We start from the raw sequence: 21,176 nt of genomic DNA, 5'->3' as shown, positions 1-21,176 counted from the left end.
AAATGGGAAGTTGCATCATCAACAAAATTTACAAACTGTGTCACACACTTACCATGTGACTTCCTTAAATAAATTGGTGAATTTAGTGATAAATTATAAAATGTGGGTTAGAAATTGTTGCCAGTGATGATGTTGTACAAATGCTTAATGTGCTCGTACCAAATTTCTCCCTTTGCCTCTTTAATAAAGGTGTTAACTTGTTTATTTTAAATGGACTAATTCCTCTGTTAAAATAGTGGAGAGAGGAATTTGGCACGGGCATGTTAAGCATTGATATCATAATATCATCAAAACAAGAGAGTCTCATTGGCAGGGAAATTCCTATAGACTGATTTTCTTACTAGAAAATTTGGGACGGCACTGGAAGGTGGATGCATGAATAAGAGTTCACGCTCACGATCTCCCGCCCTTGGTCATGGATGAGGAAGGCCATTCAGATCATTGTGATTCATCCATCCAAAAAGACCCTAAAAGTCCCCTAATTGTGGTATCCAGTTGTTTCTTTAATTATTCCAAGGTTTTTGCCTTCACTATTCTATCCAGAAGTCCATTAATCACACTTTCTGTGAAGAATTTATTGCTATCAAACCCAAATTTGCCTGTTACCAGTTTGAACCCATGTCCCCTTGTCCTAATCTTTTAATTTAGTTTGAAGTAATTTTCAAGATTTGCCTTTTCTATGCCATTAACTATATTATATATCAAAGTAAGATCACTTCTCAGGCACTGCTTTTCAAGGTTCTTCAGTCTACCCTCATAAGTCACCTTTTGCACTGGAGATCAGTTTCATGGTTCTCCTATGCATGGCCTATAGTTCTTGAAAGTCTCCTTTGTGTCTTGGTGACCAAAATTGGACACACAACTCAAAGTGTGGTGTGACAAAAGAACTATATAGCTTGATTTGCCGCAAATTGAACTGTTTTGGTTATGTACTTCCACGTTCTAATGGTTTTGATGATTTTTTTTTAGCATTTGATCTCTGGATGTGGGCGACACTGGCAAGGCCACATTTACTGCCCATCCCTATTTGCCCTGAGGTCAGTCAGATTCAACCATGTAGTGCGGGACTAGAGTTACAGGCCACACCATGTAGGGATTTCCTGAAAGACGTTAGTGAACCAGTTGGTGTTTCCGACAGTCCGGCAGCTTTTGTGGCTATTTTCACTGGTGTCAGCCCACAAGTCACCAGATAAATTCAATTTCTAACTTGCCATGACAGGAACTCTCAACCTTTTGGATTGCTAGTCCAGTACCATAACCACTGGGCTACCATTGCTTGAATATGTTGAGGATCACTTCTGCTGACTCACTTTTCAGACAGCTTAGGATGAAGTTATGAACATACCATGTCAGCACTGTCAAATTTGTACAGTATCCAGTTATTCCATGGTATGTGGTATCAGGCCATCCCTCTGCACTGTTTGAAATGATCACATTTTGATCATTTTCCAATGTGCAGTTACACATTACTAAAAATGAAATAACAAACCCATGACACATTCAGTTTAAAACTATAGACAGTGGCCCTAGTCACCAAAGTTTAAAGGGCAAAGAAAATCTAAAGGAGTTATTTTTCCTTCGCTGTCATTCCTAGAAAAGAAGAAGAAATAAACTAGACCCTCAGTAGTTGCATACATGAGTATTTAAAGTGACCACATTGATTTAAGTGACCTTGACGCACTATAATTAATAGAGGGTAGGCGATTTCGGCTCAGAGGAGACAGCAACAGATGGGATGTAAGCTATTAGTTAGTGGGCAAATAACAGGATCTGGACATAAATATTGTTGTTCGGTTTGGATCAAATTAACTTTTTATTTTTAACTTGTGAATACATTTTCTTACAATTATTACATTAGAATGAAAAAAAAACTTTATCATCCAACATAAAGGAACAATTTGCTAACTTGCTATTCTCCATCTGATAAATCCAGGGTATCGATCTATTTTAGATGCCATGCAGTCTTTTGAAAAGGATTCAGACACCAGGCTGAGCGGATCCTTACTTGATATTGAGGTAAAACCAAAACAGTTATGGTTCATTGCTTAGTTTGTTGAGTGTTGATATTGAAATGAAATCTTGGATGTTGGGTAGATCTACGGTTCTAATGAGGTAGAATTATTCAGTTTGCTATCCTCCCCCTAATTCCATGCCCCTTAATCTTCTCTAATAATCTCCTAGGGGTCACCTTGTCAAAGGCTTTCCCAAAATCCATATCCACTGCAATTCCCCCATCCACCATGGCTGTTACCTCCTCAAAGAATTCGATGAGGTTTGTCAAATGCTATCACTTTTGAAATCCAAGCTGGACATTTCTAACCATTTTCTCTTTATCTAGATAATTATGAGAGTGCCATTTTTTTGCATGACAAAATTTTATTCATGACAAAATCTCTCACTCCCCTACTGCATTGCAAATAAATAAAATCAGGAACTTCTGAAACCCAACTCACTTTCTGAAATTCTATTGCTGAAAGAAACAAATAAAGTCAGGCTGCAATACAGTAAAGTGAATTAGAAGGCAGTGTTATAGCCTACTGATATGGATCATGCTTGGGTAATCTTTTGGAGTATTCTGGGAAGTTACCATAATGGAACATAGGAAAGAACAAGACAGTAAAAACCTCTACTGCCTATCTAGAAGTCTGAAAAACTATTACCCCTCAATCACCCACTCCCTTAAATATCTATCCAATTAATTCTTAAATTTTTCCACGCTATCTGCCTAAGTAAGCCTAACCTCTGTCTAGGGAAAGTATTAGAAGTCATAGAAACACGAGTAGGCCATTCAAGAAATCAATGCAATAGTGAGGAAGGTTATTGGCTCGGATGTGGATTCTGTATGGGTGGATAAGAAACACCAAGGGGCAGAAAATGTTGGGGGTTGTCTATAGGCCCCCAAACAATAGTGGAGATGTAGGGGAGGGCATTAAACAGGAAATTAGAGATGCATGTAAGAAGGGTACTACTATAATCATGGGTAACTTTAATCTACATATAGATTGGTCAAACCAAATTAGCAATAATACTGTGGGGGAGGAATTCCTGCAGTGTGTATGTGATGGTTTTCTGGACCAATACGTTGAGAACAGGCAATCCTAGACTGGGTATTATGCAATGAGAAAGGATTAATTAACAGTCTTGTTGTGCGGGTTCCCTTAGGGAAGAGCGACCATAACATGATAGAATTCCTCATTAAGATGGAGAGTGAAGTAGTTGAATCCGAAACTAGGGTCCTGAATCTAAATAAAGGAAATTACGAAAGTATGAGGTGCAAGTTGACTAGGATAGATTGGGGAACTTTACTAAAAGGGATGACGGTGGATAGGCAATGGCTAATATTTAAAGAACGTGTGCAGGAATTACAACAATTATTCATTCCTGTCTGGCGCAAAAATAAAACAGGAAAGGTGGCTCAACCGTGGCTTACAAAAGAAATTATGGATAGTATTAGATCCAAAGAGGAGACATATAAAATTGCCAGAAAAAGCGGCAAGCCTGAGGATTAGAAGCAGTTTAGAATTCAGCAAAGGAGGACAAAGAGATTGATTTAAGAGGGGAAAAATGGAGTATGAAAGTAAACTAGCAGGGAACATAAAAACGGACTGTAAAAGCTTCTATAAATATGTCAAGAGAAAAAGATTAGTGAAGACAAATGTAGGTCCCTTACAGTCAGAAATGGGGGAAATTATAATGGGGAACAAAGAAATGGCAGAACAATTAAACACATACTTTGGTTCTGTCTTCACAAAGGAGGACATAAATAACCTCCCAGAAATGTTAGGGAACTAAGGGTCTAATGAGAGGGAGGAACTGAAGGAAACCAGTATTAGTAAAAAAAAATAGTGCTACGGAAATTATTGGGGCTAAAGGCTGACTAATCCCCAGGGCCTGATAATCTACATGCCAGAGTACTAAAGGAAGTGGCCCTGGAAATAGTGGATGCATTGGTGATCATCTTGCAAAATTCTATAGATTCTGGAACAGTTCCTACAGATTGGAGGGTGGAATGTAACCCCACTATTTAAAAAAGGAGGGAGTGAAAAAACAGGGAATTACAGACCAGTTAGCCTAACATCAATAGTGGGGAAAATGCTAGAGTCTATTATAAAAGATGTGATAACAGAACACTTGGAAGGCACTAACGGGATTGGACAAAGTCAGCGTGGGTTTCTGAAAGGGAAATCATGCTTAACAAATCTACTGGAGTTTTTTGAGGATGTAACTAGTAGAATAGATAGGGGAGAACCAGTGGATGGTGGTGTATTTGGATTTTCAGAAGGCTTTTGATAAGGTCCCACACAAGAGGTTAGTGTACAAAATTAAAGCACATGGGATTGGGGGGAATATACTGGCATGGATTGAGAATTGGTTGACAGACAGGAAACAGAGAGTCGGAATAAAGGGGTCTTTTTCCGGGTGGTAGGTAGTGACTAGTGGGGTACCACAGGGATCAGTGCTTGGGCCCCAGCTATTCACAATATATATCAATGATTTGGATAAGGGAACGGAATGTAACATTTCCAAGTTTGCAGACGACACAAAGCTGGGGTGGAATGTGAGCTGTGAGGAGGATGCAAAGAGGCTCCAATGTGATTTAGACAAGTTGGGTGAGTGGGCAAGAACACGGCAGATGCAGTATAACATGGATAAATGTGAGGTTATCCACTTTGGTTGTAAAAACAGAAAGACAGATTATTATCTGAATGGTGATAAATTGGGGAAAGGGGAGGTGCAACGAGACCTGGGTGTCCTTGTACACCAGTCGCTGAAAGCGAGCATTCAGGTGCAGCAACGAAGGTTTACCAGACTGATTCCATGGATGGCAGGACTGATGTATGAGGAGATATTGGGTCGACTAGGCCCATATTCACTAGAGTTTAGAAGAATGAGAGGTGATCTCATTGAAACATGTAAAATTCTAACAGGACTAGACAGACTAAATGCAGGGAGGATGTTCCTGATGGCTGGGGAGTCCAGAACCAGGGGTCACAGTCTCAGGATACGGGCTATGCCATTTAGAACTGAGATGAGGAGAAATTTCTTCACTCAGAGGGTGGTGAACCTGTGGAATTCTCTACCTCAGAAGGCAAGTCATTAGATGTATTCAAGAAGGAGATAGATATATTTCTTAATGCTAAAGGGATCAAGGGATATGGGGAAAAAGCAGAAACAGGGTACTGAGTTAGACGATTAGCCATGATCATTTTGATTGGCGGAGCAGGCCCAGAGGGCCAAATGGCCTACTCTTGCTCCTATTTTCTGTTTCTATATGTTTCTATGTTTCAGCCCCTCAAGCATGTTCTGCCATTCAATTAGACCACGGCTAGTCTGTCCCTCAACTCCATTTACTCGCCTTTGCTCCATATCCCTTGATACCCTTACTTAACAAAAACCTATCGATCTCACTCTCGAAAATTTCAATTAGTCCAGAATCCACAGCCTTTTGGGGGAGAGAGTTCCTGATTTCCACTACCGTTTGTGTGAAGAGTGCTTCCTGATTTCATTCCTGAATGGCCTAGCTCTCATTTTAGGATTGTGCTACCTTGTTCTGGGTCCCCCTACTAGAGGAAATAGTTTCTCTGTATATACCCTATCGAATCCCGTTATCATTTTAAACATCTCGATTAGATCACCCTTCAACCTTCTAAACTCAAGGGAATACATATGCTAAACCTTGTAATGAAAGCAAAAGTAAACCTTTTTATCTAGATGTTAGGATCCATTTCAGCAACTGTCTTAGCCTTGTCCATAAATGAGCCCTTACCTGCAAAACAAAAAGTCTGTGTATGTACACAAATCCACTTTATTTCTCATCCACATGCTGCCCCTCGGTGACCCCATCCGAAAATACGTTAGATTCTACATATACGCTGACGACACCCAGCTCTACCTCACAACCACCTCCCTTGACCCTTCCACTGTCTCTCATTTGTCACATTGCTTGTCCGAGAGCAGAAATTTCCTCCAACTAAATATTGACAAGACCGAAGCCATTGTCTTTGGTCCCCACCACAAACTCCGTTCCCTAGCCAACAACTCCATCCCTCTCCCTGGCCCCTGTCTGAGGCTGAACCAGACCGTTCGCAAACTTGGCATCCGATTTGACCCTGAGATGAGCTTCTGACCACATATCTGCTCCATCACTAAGATCGTCTACTTCCACCTCCGTAACATCGCCCGTCTCCACCCCTACCTCAGCTCATCTGCTGCTGAAACCTTCATCCATGCCTTAGTTACCTCCAGACTGGACTATTCTAATGCTCTCCTGGCTGGCCTCCCATCTTCCACTCTCCATAAATTTGAGCTCTTCCGGAACTCTGCTGCCTGTATCCTAACTCGCACCAAGTCTCGTTCTCCCATCATCCTTGTGCTCGCTGACCTACGTTAGCTTCTGGTCCGGGAACGCTTCGATTTTAAAATTCTCATCCTTGTTTTCAAATCCCTCCCTATCTCGCCTCGCCCCTCCCTATCTCTGTAACCTCCTCCAGCCCTACAATCCTCCCAGATCGCTGCGCTGCTCCAATTCTTGCTTTTGCGCATCCCTGATTTTAATCACCACCATTTGCGGCCATGCCTTCAGCTGCCTCGGCCCTAAGCTCTGGAATTCCCTTCCTAAATCTCTCTGCCTCTCTACCTCTCTCTCTCCTTTTAGTCGCTCCTGAAAACCTACCTCTTTGACCAAGCTTTTGGTCACCTGTCCTAATGTCTTCTTATGTGGTTCGGTGTGAAATTTTGTTTGATAATGCTCCTGTGAAGCGCCTTGGAACGTTTTACTATGTTAAAGGTGCTAGATAAATGCAAGTTGTTGTTACATTATTGCTATCTTGCTAAAGTTTTCAAAACGCTCATTACTTAAAAAGAAAAAAAGCTGCAAATGTTGGAAATTTGGAACGGAAGCAGTTTATGGTGGAAAAATACAGCAAATCAGTCAGAATCTGTAAAGAGAAAAGATGGGTTAACATTTCGGGTGTAACCTTTCATCCTAACTGAAAAATGTAAACTAAGTAAAGCTTAAGTAGGGTTGAAAAAAAGAAATGGAAGAAACAACAAATAATCGAAAAACAAAGACTTAAGCCAATGGGTTGAGCAACCCGCAAACTGATCAATAGAAAAGCAGGAGTCCGTTAGTGAGGCAATGAAAAGACATTAAAAGATTGTGCAAATAGTTAAAATGGTGAAAAGGCATGGGAGATACTCTAAAGTTTTCACAGCAGGGACAATTTTCTGCTGCCTGCAATTTCCTGATGTGTGCAGCCAGTGGGTGAAGCTCCCTGCTGGCAGCACGTATCAGAAAATCGGTCAAAACGTTTATGGTCCTTCTAACCTCTTCTTTTGAAATCTTGTTTTCTGTCAAATTCTTTGAACAAGTTTATGTTCTATAAAAGCAGTGAAGATTTGAAACTTGATCATTTTAAAGTCAGTTTAGTACAAGTCAGAAGTGTTCTCTTAAAGCTCCAGTTATATACAGTCTGATTAGGAGTCTGATGTGAAGGCCAGAAAAGGTCAAATTGAATATTAAGGAAGTTTCCAACTTTCAGTGCTATCAAGTAGTTTGTTATTGTTGCTGCTTAATGCAATCATTTTCAGGAAGTTTTTAGGCAGGCTTAGTCAGCAGATGTGATATCTACTGCAGCATGAACTTTTGTATATGTGTTTTTTTTCATGAGACTGTTTTCATTTTTAATAACTTTGTCCATGCCTGCAATAAAATGATGAGGTGTGCCAGTGAATGTCTTTTTCACAAACTTTGTAAAATGAGATGATCTTTGATCCACTTTAGAAGGAACATGAGTGCACCTTTCAGTCGGAAGATAGTTCCATTTGGCTATTTCCAAGATACTCATGACAAGTAGACTTCACTTCTTTATGGCTTCTGTCAGGAGAAAGTCAAAGACATTGGGGCAGAAATCGCTCGCAAAATAACTGAGCTCAACAGCGCTCACCATTGTTAGGGCGAAATGGAGGAGCACATGCGCTTCTCCCAGGGTCCTAGCTTTGCTTGAACTAATGCTGGGCTCTTCTCCGCTTCCTATTCGAGGAAGTGCCCGAAGAAAGTTAGTGGGTTAGTATAAATCTATGAAGCGGCGAGCAGTGTTGATTCCCTGCTCCGAGCAATTTCGACCCCTATCAACTAATAAACATAATGGCCTGGAATTTGCTCTGAGGGGCAAACAAATTAGATTTAAACTTACCCACAAATGATCCATGGGCTTTAGTGCAGGAACTACTTCTAATGGTGAGCTGCAAAAAGTGCCATTATGAAATTAGTGTGTGATGTGGATAATATTGTGCTGTTTACTTATGACTGGAACATTCTTAGAAAGAAGCTTTGCCCACATTATCAGTTTATCACGTGTTGGCTGTGCTTTGAGGGAGAAAGAAGGAATTAGAAAGTTTGTTTCAATACATCAGACTCATTAGATCTCTTAACAAAATCTGCATGTTTTAAATGCTTAATTAGGTAGGTCAAGAACAACAACTAGCATTTATATAAGTGCCTTTATCATAGTAAAATGTCCCATTGTGCTTCACAGGAGCATAATCAGACAAAAATTGACAAAAATTAAAAGGAGAAATTAGGACTGGTGACTAAAAGCTTGGTCAAAGAGGTAGGTTTTAAAGGAGGAGAGAGAAAGGCAGGGAGGTTTAGGGAGAGAATTCCAGAGCTTAGGACCTAGAATGCTGAAGACACAGCCGCCAGTGGTGGGGCAAAGGAAGTGAGGGATGCACATGAGGCCAGAGTTGGAGGAACGCAGAGTTCTCTGAGGGGTGTAGGGCTGGAGGAGGTTGCAGAGATGGGGTGGGGTGAGGCCATGGAGGGATTTGAGCATGAGGATGAGAATTTTAAAATCAAGACATTGGTGGACTGGCAGCCATCAACAAGAACAAAGTTGCATTTATATCATACCTTTTCATATCTGAGAAAAGTTGTAAAACACGTAAAATAAATTACTTTAAAATGTGATGATTGCTGTCTAGACATACGTGTCAGCTATTTTGCGCACAGTGTGGTCGCACAAACAGCAGTAAAAGTTGACTGATCAGTTAATCAGTTTGTTTTGTGGTGGTGTTGGTTCAGAGAATAATGTTGGTAAGGACAACGCAAGAAATCCTTGTTCTTCAAATAGTTCCATGGGACCTTTAAACAGTAACAGTAGAGCATATGTGTATAATTTTTGCTCTAATGTTAATTGCACTGGCAATTTCAATGATATAATCAACATTTTGTTGAACTTTCCTTGCAGTTTTTAAAATATGGAGGTATTAAAGAGCAGATTGGTGTATCGAAAGCCTGTAATGTTAAAACGTGTTTCTATTTTGTGTCCATTTGCATTCTAAGGATTTGAAAACTTGTCCCAAGACAAAGCAGCCTTGTAACCGGAGTTCTTTGGACAAAGTTGTACATTGCAATGATCCAGCAGAGGGCACCACCCACATGCTTTTCTCAAAGGATGGAATAAAATGGTACCAGCCCACTACGTTAACTAAGCTATATCTATTAATGCAGGAGCACGCCAGTGAAGCCATGAAACTTGTACATGGAGACACTGCTAAAGGTACCTGTATAGATCGAAACTGTACAGTTACAGAATGACAACTCTGCCTTTTCTAAAACTTTTTTTTGCTTTTAAATCAATGGCTCATGGGAAAAATATATTGCAGGCATAATATCAACAAAAGCTTTTTCACCAATTGTATAAATATTTTTACTAAATGCTTTTTCCCTGCTGGATTAAGAAAAGGCCATTCAGCCCACTAAGCCCATTTCTTCCACAGACCCAAGTACAGTTTGCACTGTTAGAGACTTTACCCAACTTACTTCACATCTTGAGGGGGGTGAATGACCACATTCCGAAATACCACTTCCGACTTCCTGGTCCTCTGAGATAATCTAGTAAAACTCCAGGATATCAATCTGACACCATAATCACCATGGTTTAGCTTTGCCTAGTAGATTATCTCTGTTCCCACCTTCCATCCTCCGTAAACTTACAGTTCATCCAAAACGCTGCTACCCATATCCTAAGTCGCACCAAGTCCCGTTCGCCCACCACCTTGCTGAACTACATTGGCTCCCAGTCCAGCAACACCTCGAATTTAAAATTCTCATCCTTGTGTTCAAATCTCTCCATGGCTTAGCCACTCCCTATCTCTGTAACCTCCTCCAGCCCTTCAATCCTCCGAGAACTCTGCATTCCTCCAATTCTTGCCTCTTGTGCATCCCCAGTTTTCTTTGTTCCACCATTGGCGGCTGTGCCTTCAGCTGCCTAGGCCCTAAGCTCTGGAATTCCCTCCCTAAACCTCTCCGCCTCTCCTCCTTTAAGACACTCCTTAAAACTTGCCTCTATGACCAAGCTTTTGGGCATCTGTCCTAACATCTCCTTAATGTGGCTCAGTGTCAAATGTTTTCTGATAAACGCTCCTATGAAGCGCTTTAGAACGTTTTACTACGTTAAATGTGCTATATAAATGCAAGTTTTGTTGTTGTCCCCACAGGAATCGTAGAATTCCCCAAATATGTTATCCTCTGTTTATACTGGCCCTATAAACCTCAGTCTTTTTTTTAACCAAATAGTTCTGCTGCTTTGTTTTAAAGGAATGAGTTGACACACTGTTATCTGCTTATGGTGGGAGTCTGTTCTACATATCCACTATTATGTTAAGGGCAAGAAAAGATCTGATTTCTAATTTTGCTTATGGCTTTTGACTTTTTTGATTAATTCTCTAATGAGATCACATTTTGAATTACATCTGCTCACATCTACATTATCGATGCCATTCAAAGAGAGGACAGGCCGGGCCCTGACAGCCTATAGACATTAAATGAACACTGAAGGAAAGGTGGGAGTCAGACTCTTAGCCTGTTATTAATTAACTTCTGGCAGTTGGTTTCTACAGTTTTCATTGAAAAAGCCTGCAATTTTGCCATCAGCTATGCCAGTCTTTCCTGTTGCTGCTGTCACTGCAGTCCCCGCCCTGACATGCTGTGTAGTAAAATAGAGGTATCTCGATGCAATTCACATTTTTCCTCCCCTGTCTGCTGTCTACCAGTCCTGAATTGTTTTGTCTGTTTTGACTACTTTCATGTAGAAATGCCTTCATTCTTGTTCTTTTTATAAAGCGGTTTTAGAAATACAAAGGAGTGCTGGGAATATTGTCACTATAATGACTAGTATAGGTTGACTGGAGCACAACTGGTGGCATGAGGCATAAACAGGAGAGAGTAAGCAGGAGAGAAAGTTGTATTGCATTGCAAAGATGTCTTGCTAAGGACAAAAGATGCACGGCATAGCGACTTTATCTAATATCCAATTTGAGTGCCAGCAACGTATTTTTTTGCTGAATGTAGCAATAATGAAATGGAAGCCAGGCATAGTCAAAGCCAAGATTGAATCAACAAACAAGTTTGGTCTACAATTCAGTCTTCAGTAAGTGGCTAGTGTATATCTATTGTAAGAAGTGACTCATTTTCCAAATATTTCCTGGGTTGTTTTTTTTAACTATAGAGTTGGTGTGTGTTTGTCTAATTTAAATTTAGGGCCAAAGATTTTGCACCCACTGGTGACCTCCACTCCTGACCCTGCCAAAGTATCTGGAGTCAGAGGAAAGTCAGCTCTTTCACATACTGACATATTGTTGGCAGGTGCCCACCAGACCAGAGAGGCCACAAAATGTTGAAAAAACAATGCTATTCCCTCACCCCGTCCACGCCCTCTGACATGGGCTGCCCTAAACAAGGTCTCGTGGAAACTGGTGGGGAAGGCTATTAGCTGGCCTAATTCCCAGCCTTGTCAGTGTACTCCCATTCAGGAAGGAATATATCAGAAGATTTAAAGAACTAACCACCATCTTCATTCTGAAAGGTCAAACTGCTTCAAAGAATTAAGAGCAAATGTGTCCTCTGATAATTTTCTCTCAGGAGTCTACAAGAGAGATGGACCTTATAAAGTCCTCATTGATTTGAAAGGAATCCCTGACCTCTACATGGTCACTATGGAACCTAGTGGCTTAAAGGTGTCTTCCAACATCAGCCTGAGTTCACTCATTGGCTACCTGAAACTGTATTCTGCCCAGTCACCATCCTACAGTGTCATAGCTCATCACTTGCTCAAGGTTGCTAATGGACCTGTGAGAAATGTAAGTACACCGTATTACTTAGTTTTGTCAAAGTATTTATTTACACTTTTTACAAGGAACATCCTTGGTTTATCAGTTGTCTTTGATACTAAGGGCTGAACTACAGCTATTACTGACAGTCAGTTAGCTGAAGAGTAACTTTATTGTTATGATTCTACTTTGAGTTCTCTATTTGTGGGAGGGGAAAGAATGATTGTATTTCAAATCAGTCGCCAAACTCCTGACTACCCAAGTAACTTTCCTGGCCTTTATGCTTCCCCACATGGCTTCTGCCCGGCCCATTACTTCTATCTCTTGGCCCCTCGCAGGTCCTTTTCTTCTGTCTCTTCCCCTTCCTGTCACCAAGTCTTGCCACCTTTTATTTCTTCCGCCTCAGGTACTTTGTCCCTTGATCCTTACTCCAATCTGTCACAACTTTTCTATCTTTCTTAATTTCCTGCCCCCGTCCCAGGCTTGAATCTGCCTAGACAAGCTCACAGCTACCCTCTGTGCCTCTCTCAGCTTTCTCTGAAGTGTCCATCAAGGCACCTGTTGCTGCCTTTTTGTGAGAAACAACCCCAGCTGCCCATCCTCCTCTTTCACTGACCTTCCTGACCAGTGTGCCTGTGGGGGCTAATTTTGCCACTCCCCTTCCTGTCCTACTCACCCCATCTACCACTTGGACTCTTCCAGTGATCAATAATGGCTGCCCCTCATCATACTTCCTTACACAATGTCTGTTCACTCACGAGCAAGGCCTTTGCCATCTGTGACCTTATTGTGGGTGATTGCATTGACATCGTGACTTTGACTGAAATTTGGCACATGGGTGGTGACGGCTTGCCCTTTACTGAAGCCTTCCAGCCTGGCAATTCTTTCCACCATCTGCCATGCCCAAACCATCATTGTGAGTGTGTCCCTTATCACCAAAGCTTGCCTTGGTCACTCCGTCGACTCCTCTGACACCTTCGCCCCGATATTACCAGGGAGGCGGGATGGCAGCAGGGGAGAGACTGGGCGCGTGTGTAACCCGCCCAGTGAAATCCGTCCGTTCCCCACGCGATCGTGGGTAAATTGAAGACACCATGGCTTCCAGGTTTCCCATCGTCAACCTGCGAAGTGGGCAGACTGCGCACCCGCATCACAGGCTGTCAGCTGGAGGAGCCCTATTTAAATGGCCAGTCTTCCAATGTTACACCATGGAGCAGACCAGGGGAAAGGCTGCTTCCAGATTTACCGATGCCTCAAATCCAGGTCTTACTGGATGGGGTGAGGAGGATATTTTCTACCCGGCGGACGGGCGGAAGTGGCCTGTCTCTGCCACCAAGAAGGCCTGGCTCAAGGTGGCAGAGGAGGTCACCAGCAGCAACAACATCTTCCCACCTGGATCCAGTGCAGGAAGCGCTTCAATGACCTAACTAGGTCAGCCAAAGTGAGTACACTTACTCATTCTCCTACACTCCGTCTTCCACATCACTGCCCCCACCGCACAACTCCTTCTGCACTGCCAACACTACTCTATCACATCACTCCTCACACCCACTCAAAGCTCATCCTCAACTTACCTGCACTTACTCACCTCCCCAGTACTCATCCCACCACTACCACTCAATCCAATTCTTATACAATGTCATGGCTCTGTCTCATACTCACCCTCTGACGCATCTCTTTCACGGTCAGTCTCACCCAAACCAATGCACTCAGCGGTTGGCCACGTCACCATCCTTCACTCATGCCTCTCTACTTTCTCCCCTTATAGGAGAAGAGCGCCCAGAGCTCACAGGAGAGGGCGAAGACCGGAGGGGGCCCGCAACATCTGGCCATCCTCACAGACACTGAGCAGGAGGCTCTGGAACTAAGCCGCATGCTCTAGTGCCTGTCCGTCGGGGATGCAGAGACTGCCACCCGACAGACGTCTGGTGACAGAACTTTAACATTCAGCACTCACAACAGCAAATGATGTTAACATGCCTTGCCATCGTCAGCACCTCAACATCTGCCATCATGCTTAATTTTTTTTATTCGTTCGTGGGATGTGGTCTTCTCTGGCGAGGCCATCATTTATTGCCCATCCCTAATTGCCCTAGAGAAGGTGGTGGTGAGCCGCCGCCTTGAACCGCTGCAGTCCGTGTGGTGACGGTTCTCCCACAGTGATGTTAGGAAGGGAGTTCCAGGATTTTGACCCAGCGACGATGAAGGACCGGCGATATATTTCCAAGTCGGGATGGTGTGTGACTTGGAGGGGAACGTGCAGGTGGTGGTGTTCCCATGTGCCTGCTGCCCTTGTCCTTCTAGGTGGTAGATGTCGCGGGTTTGGGAGGTGCTGTCTAGTTGCTGCAGTGCAGTGTGGATGGTACACAATGCAGCCACAGTGCGCCGGTGGTGAAGGGAGTGAATGTTTAGGGTGATGGATGGGGTGCCAATCAAGCGGGCTGCTTTGTCCTGGATGGTGTCGAGCTTCTTGAGTGTTGTTGGAGCTGCACTCATCCAGGCAAGTGGAGAGTATTCTATCACATTCCTGACTTGTGCCTTGTAGATGGTGAAAAGGCTTTGTGGGGGTAAGGAGGTGAGTCACTTGCCGCAGAATACCCAGCCTCTGACCTGCTTTTGTAGCCACAGTATTTATATGGCTGGTCCAGTTAAGTTTCTGGTCAATGGTGACCCCCAGAATGTTGATGGTGGGGGATTCGGCGATGGTAATGCCGTTGAATGTCATGGGGAGGTGGTTAGACTCTCTCTTGGAGATGGTCATTGCCTGGCACGAATGTTACTTGCCAGTTCTGAGCCCAAGCCTGGATGTTGTCCAGGTCTTGCTGCATGCGGGCACAGACTGCTTCATTATCCGAGGGGTTGCAAATGAAACTGAACACTGTGCAATCATCTGCGAACTTCCCCATTTCTGACATTGATGAAGCAGCTGAAGATGGTTTAGTGTAGGACACAGTCCTGAAGAACTCCTGCAGCAATGTCCTGGGGCTGAGATGGTTGGCCTCCAACAACCATTACCATCTTCCTTTGTGCTAGGTATGACTCCAGCCACTGGAGATTTTTCCCCCTGATTCCCATTGACTTCAATTTGACTAGGGCTCCTTGGTGCCACACTCGGTCAAATGCTGCCTTGATGTCAAGGGCAGTCACTCTCACCTCACCTCTGGAATTCAGCTCTTTTGTCCGTGTTTGGACCAAGGCTGTAATGAGGTCTGGAGCCGAGTGGTCCTGACGGAACCCAAACTGAGCATCGGTGAGCAGGTTATTGGTGAGTAAGTGCCGCTTGATAGCACTGTTGACGACACCTTCCATCACTTTGCTGATGATTGAGCGTAGACTGATGGGGCGGTAATTGGCTGGATTGGATTTGTCCTGCTTTTTGTGGACAGGACATAGCTGGGCAATTTTCCACATTGTCGGGTAGATGCCAGTGTTGTAGTTGTACTGGAACAGTTTGGCTAGAGGCGCGGCTAATTCTGGAGCACAAGTCTTCAGCACTACAACCGGGATGTTGTCGGGGCCCATGGCCTTTGTTGTATCCAGTGCACTCAGCCGTTTCTTAATAACACGTGGAGTGAATCGAATTGGCTGAACACTGGCTTCTGTGATGGTGGGGATATCGGGAGGAGGCTGAGATGAATCATCCACTCGGCACTTCTGACTGAAGATGTTTGCAAACGCTTCAGCCTTGTCTTTTGCACTTAGTGCTGGACTCCGCCATCATTGAGGATGGGGATGTTTGCAGAGCCTCCTCCTCCCGTTAGTTGTTTAATTGTCCACCACCATTCACGACTGGATGTGGCAGGACTGCAGAGCTTTGATCTGATCCGTTGGTTGTGGAATCGCTTAGCTCTGTCTATAGCATATTGCTTCCGCTATTTAGCATACATGTAGTCCTGAGTTGTAGCTTCACCAGGTTGGCACCTCATTTTTAGGTACGCCTGGTGCTGTTCCTGGCATGCTCTTCTACACTCCTCATTGAACCAGGGTTGATCCCCTGGCTTGTTGGTAATGGTAGAGTGAGGAATATGCCGGGCCATGAGGTTACAGATTGTGCTGGAATACAATTCTGCTGCTGCTGATGGCCCACAGCGCCTCATGGATGCCCAGTTTTGTGCTGCTAGATCTGTTCTGAATCTATCCCATTTAGCACGTTGATAGTGCCACACAACATGTTGGATGGTATCCTCAGTGCGAAGACGGGACTTCGTCTCCACGAGGACTGTGCGGTGGTCACTCCTACCAATACTGTCATGGACAGATGCATCTGTGACATTGGTAGATTGGTGAGGACGAGGTCAAGGTCAAGTAAGTTTTTCCCTCGTGTTGGTTCGCCCACCACCTGCCACAGGCCCAGTCTGGCAGCCATGTCCTTCAGGACTTGGCCAGCTCGGTCAGTCGTGGTGCTACCGAGCCACTCTTGGTGATGGTCATTGAAGTCCCCCTCCCAGAGTACATTCTATGTCCTTGCTACCCTCAGTGCTTCCTCCAAGTGGTGTTCAACATGGAGGAGGACTGAGTCATCAGCTGAGGGAGGGCAGTTGGTAGTAATCAGCAGGAGGTTTCCTTGCCCATGTTTGACCTGATGCTATATTGCCTTCTGTTCTCTTACAGGGCCTTCAGAGACCGCCATGAGGGCGATTCCTCAGAGGACCTGCTGGCCTCTGAGGGGGGCACCATCACATCTGAGCGAGCCATCCACCAGCGCAGATGCACACACCTCGGTGGGTCCCCGTCCTCACTTAGCTGGGGTCGCACATGTTGAGTCACCACACACACGTGAGCACGAGCAAACACTGGTGGCAGGGGCAGTTGTGGAGAGTCCGTGTCAGTGGGAGCACTCTTCTCCAGGCTCTGCTCAGCTGGACACAGATGCAGAGCCCTGGGGGCCATCCATGTAAAGGAGAATGATCAAGGGGCAGCAGCACATTTGCGAGGTGCTGGAACAAGTGCCATGCGCACTCTCCACAATCACGCAGAGGATGGGGGAGTCCAACTCCGTTATGAGTGGAATGGTGGCAAAGGTACAGGAGGGAATCTCTCTGAGATACTGTCACAGGGAGGTGAGGGCATCTCTGATATAGTGTCGGGGGTAAGTGCAGGAATGTCTGCGAAGGAGCGAAGGCCAGCCTCCATCGAGCTTCAAGCACGGCTCACCAGTGAGTCCATTGAGGCCCTGACAATGGCCTTTCCGACTCCGGGTGAGCAACTTTCTGCCGCCTTAAACAAGCAGGCAGCAACTCTGGCACTGGCCTTACAAGGCTTCACACATGTCCCCCAAACTGTCATCCAGCAGGGTGGTAGGAGTGATGTGGGCCTGTCCCAGGAGAGGGATGTTGACGAAAGGGAACGTGGAAGTGGGGACACCACTCAATGCGCCCCCACGTCTCACCCATTGTCCCCTCTCAACCAGTACCCACAATGCTGCTGCCTCCTCTCCAGGTGACTGATTCTGCCTCTGCACAGGTGCAGGTGGAGCAGTCTTTGGAGGGGCCCTCAAGGGCACCGAAACCCAGAGGGCGTAGGCCCAAAGCATCTAATCGGTCAGGGCATGAACAAGGGCAACCTGCCACTACCTCTGCTGCAGCCACAGGGGATGCACCACATAGGAGCACTCGTAAGCGTAAGGCAAAGGTTTTGTGAGCACAAAGGGGATGCACAAGGGTGTTTGACGGTTTGTCATGTTTTTTATTTATATTTGATTTTTGTTAATGGCACATTAAATATTATTATTGTCACCACTACTGCCAGGTCTTGGCCATTCTTGACTGGCATGTGTAATAAGTCCCTTTTCATGAGGTTCACCATGAACAGCCACACTTGATGCCACCCATTGGGTCACCTACAGTGGGTGTATGTGTAGTTGCATGACTATTTTGTGCAGGTGCCTGTGGCACAGCACTGTGTTGTGGAGCGCCACATTCCGGAGGTGGACGGCGTGCCTGGCGAGGCTGGTGTTGAATGCAGCTATGGCGTGTCCCTCCCCCCCCACCCCAATCCTGACGGTGTGAGTTTGAGGGGGTCCGCAAAGTAGGTAAATGTGTTTGCACAGCAGAGTTTAGGATATAAATTAAGCATTTTGAGTGAAAATCTCCAGTCAATGAGGTCTGTCAAATACCTCAACTATCTGACAAACTATCTAAAGCAGCATCCCGCCGGCTTTAATTAGCGGTGGGAATCCCGCATTCGGGAGCTGCACGCACACCCGAACTGGGGAACCTGGAAGTGAGCGGGTTGGAGCCGGGCTCCGAACCCCCTCCGGGATTCCGCCCTTGAGCAGCCCAGCCGCCTCCAACGCACCCGCTTGGCCATCTGAAAATCGGCCCCCTTCTCTTCCTTCGAGCAGCTTACCTTTTCCACCCCTCTTACTTCATTATTTAAAATTCTTGTTCTCTGCCACCCACAAGCCCTTCCCCAACTTTCTTACTGAGCTATCATCCCTCTTTTCCTCCCTGAGCCTCTGCACTGTGACTCCTTATCCTCAATGATTTCAGTCTCCATCCCAACTCATCTTGTTCTTTCTACTCTGAATCACTGACCCCCCCCCCCCGCGCCCCCCCCACCCCTGTCCTTCCTTTGCCTTTCCAACCCAGATTCATAGCCACTCCCTTGGCTGTGCCAAGGGAGTGGCTACTCCCATTATCCCAATCACAGATAAGGCCATCATCGACCTCTTCCTTGTATCGCTAACCACTCACATGTTGCTACCCCCTTCCAAACACACTTCCTTCTGCATCTGCCCAGGGCATAGCCTTTGGCCCTCTCTTCGCCATGATAATTCTGAAGCTGTCTATCTGCTCAACCACTCCTTCATCTCCACTTTGACGCCCTGGTCCCCAGTAAAGCCTTTACTCTCTCCCAGCTTGGTCATTCAACAACTACAACAACAACTTGCATTTTTTATAGCGCCTTTAACGTAGTAAAACATCCCAAGGCACTTCACAGGAGCATTATTAAACAAAATTTGACACCGAGCCGTATAAAGAGATATTAGGACAGGTGACCAAAAGCTTGGTCAAAGAGGTAGGTTTTAAGGAGCGTCTTAAAGAAGGAGAGAGAGATAGAAAGGTTTATTCCAGAGGGAATTCCAGAGCTTTGGGCCGCCAATGATGGAGCGATTAAAATCGGGGATGCACAAGAGACAAGAATTGGAGAAGTGCAGAGATCTCAGAGGGTTGTAGGGCTGGAGGAGGTTACAGAGATAGTGGGGTGAGGCCATGGAGGGATTTGAACATTTTAAAATCACTCCCGGATGGGAGCCATTGTAGGTCAGCGAGTACAGGAGTGGTGGGTGAACGGGACTTGGTGCGAGTAAGAATACGGGCAGCAGAGCTTTGGATGAGCTCAAGTTTATGGAGGATGGAAGATGGGAGGCCGGCCAGGAGAACATTGGAATAGTCGAGCCTAATGGTAACATAGGCGTGGATGAGGATTTCAGCAGCAGATGAGCTGGGACGGGGCGGAGATGGGAAATGTTAGAGGTGGAAATAGGCGATCTTGGTGGTGGAGCGGATATGTTCCCGGAAGCTTATCTCAGGGTAAAATAGGACGCCAAGGTTGCGAACTGTCTGGTTCAGCCTTAGACAATGGCCAGGGAGAGGGATGGAGTCGGTGACTAGGGAACGGAGTTTGCAGCAGGGACCGAAGACAATGGCTTCGGTCTTTCCAATGTTTAGCTGGAGGAAATTTTTGCTTATCCAGTACCGAATGTCGGACAAGCCGTGTGTCAAATGAGAGACAGTGGAGGGGTCAAGAGAGCGTATATGTGGAATCTGACGTCGTGTTTTCGGATGATGTTGCTGAGAGGCAGCATGTCGATGAGAAATAGGAGGGGGCCAAGGATAGATCCTTGGGGGACTCCAGAGGTAATGGTGCGGGAGCAGGAAGAGAAGCCATTGCAGGTGATTCTCTGGCTACGATTGGATAGATAAGAATGGAACCAGGCGAGGGCAGTCTCACCCAGCTGGACGACGGAGGAGAGACATTGGAGGAGGATGGTGTGGTCAACTGTCAAAGGCTACGGACAGGTCGAGAAGGATGAGGAGGGATAGTTTACCATCATCACAGTCACATAGGATGACATTTGTGACTTTTGATAAGGGCCATTTCAGTACTGTGGCAGGGGCGGAAACCTGATTGGAGGGATTCAAACATGGAGTTGCGGGAAAGATGGGCATGGATTTGGGAGGTGACAACACATTCAAGGACTTTGGAGAGAAAAGGGAGGTTGGAGATGGGGTGGTAGTTTGCAAGGACAGAAGGGTCAAGGGTGGGTTTTTTTGGGGAGGAGGGTGATGACAGCAGATTTGAAGGGGAGGAGGACAGCGCCCAAGGAGAGGGCACCCCTAGTATGGCCCCCACCTTCACTTCCTCAATTCCAAGGGGCGCAGATCTGAGTTTATCTGGCACACAACTCCTTTAGCCATCCATCACCAGATCTTGCTTGTCCGCATCAGGAGCTATCAGGCCTCCCTCTGCCAAAATTGCTCAGTACTCCAGGATCATCCTGGAGAGCAAAGTTAACACCGAGCTTCATTCTTCACTTTCTCCTTAAACCTCTCTCGCTGCACTCTCCAAAAACAAGTGCAAGGAGCTTGTAGACTTCTTTTTCACTACAATTGAGACCATTTGTTCAGCTGCCTCGGTTGCCTCCTCCCATTCCCCTTGCCCACCACGCCACATCTCCCCACTGGCTTCCCCCTGCGCTAGCCCTGAATCTTTCTCTAGTTTCTGTCCTATATGTCCTCTCAGAGCTCATCTTGCCCATGAGACCAACCTCCTATTCATTGATTCCATTCCCATTAAACCACTGAACTTTCTTTCCTGCCTCCCATTTTAGCTGACATTGTAAACGGTCCCTCTCCTCAGATATTGTCCCGGTCCCTTTCAAAACCGCCATCATCAAAAACCCCCCACCTCAAAAAACCCACTGTTAACCACTCTGCTCTTACAACCTACTGCCCCATCACCAACCTCCCTTTTCTCTCAAGACCTTGATCGAGCTGTCACCCCATCCAAATCTGTGCCCAACCTTTCCTGCAACTCCATGTTTGAATCTCTTCAATCAG

General features: G+C 45.3%; 1 protein-coding gene across 1 annotated transcript in view; it reads left to right on the top strand.

The window, feature by feature from the left end:
• The window catches only part of LOC137320865 (xanthine dehydrogenase-like), a 150,050-nt gene that overhangs the window by 47,601 nt on the left and 81,273 nt on the right, over positions 1-21,176 (top strand). The window contains exons 6-8 of the mRNA XM_067982783.1: positions 1,934-2,016; positions 9,344-9,560; positions 11,924-12,141. Coding sequence (XP_067838884.1) covers positions 1,934-2,016; positions 9,344-9,560; positions 11,924-12,141 — 518 coding nt within the window. The remainder of the gene's footprint in view (positions 1-1,933; positions 2,017-9,343; positions 9,561-11,923; positions 12,142-21,176) is intronic.

Source organism: Heptranchias perlo, chromosome 4 (genome assembly GCF_035084215.1).
Source record: "Heptranchias perlo isolate sHepPer1 chromosome 4, sHepPer1.hap1, whole genome shotgun sequence".
Taxonomy (NCBI): Eukaryota; Metazoa; Chordata; class Chondrichthyes; order Hexanchiformes; family Hexanchidae; genus Heptranchias; species Heptranchias perlo.
The sequence above is the reverse complement of the archived record's forward strand: the minus strand, read 5'-3'. Positions and strand labels throughout refer to the sequence as shown.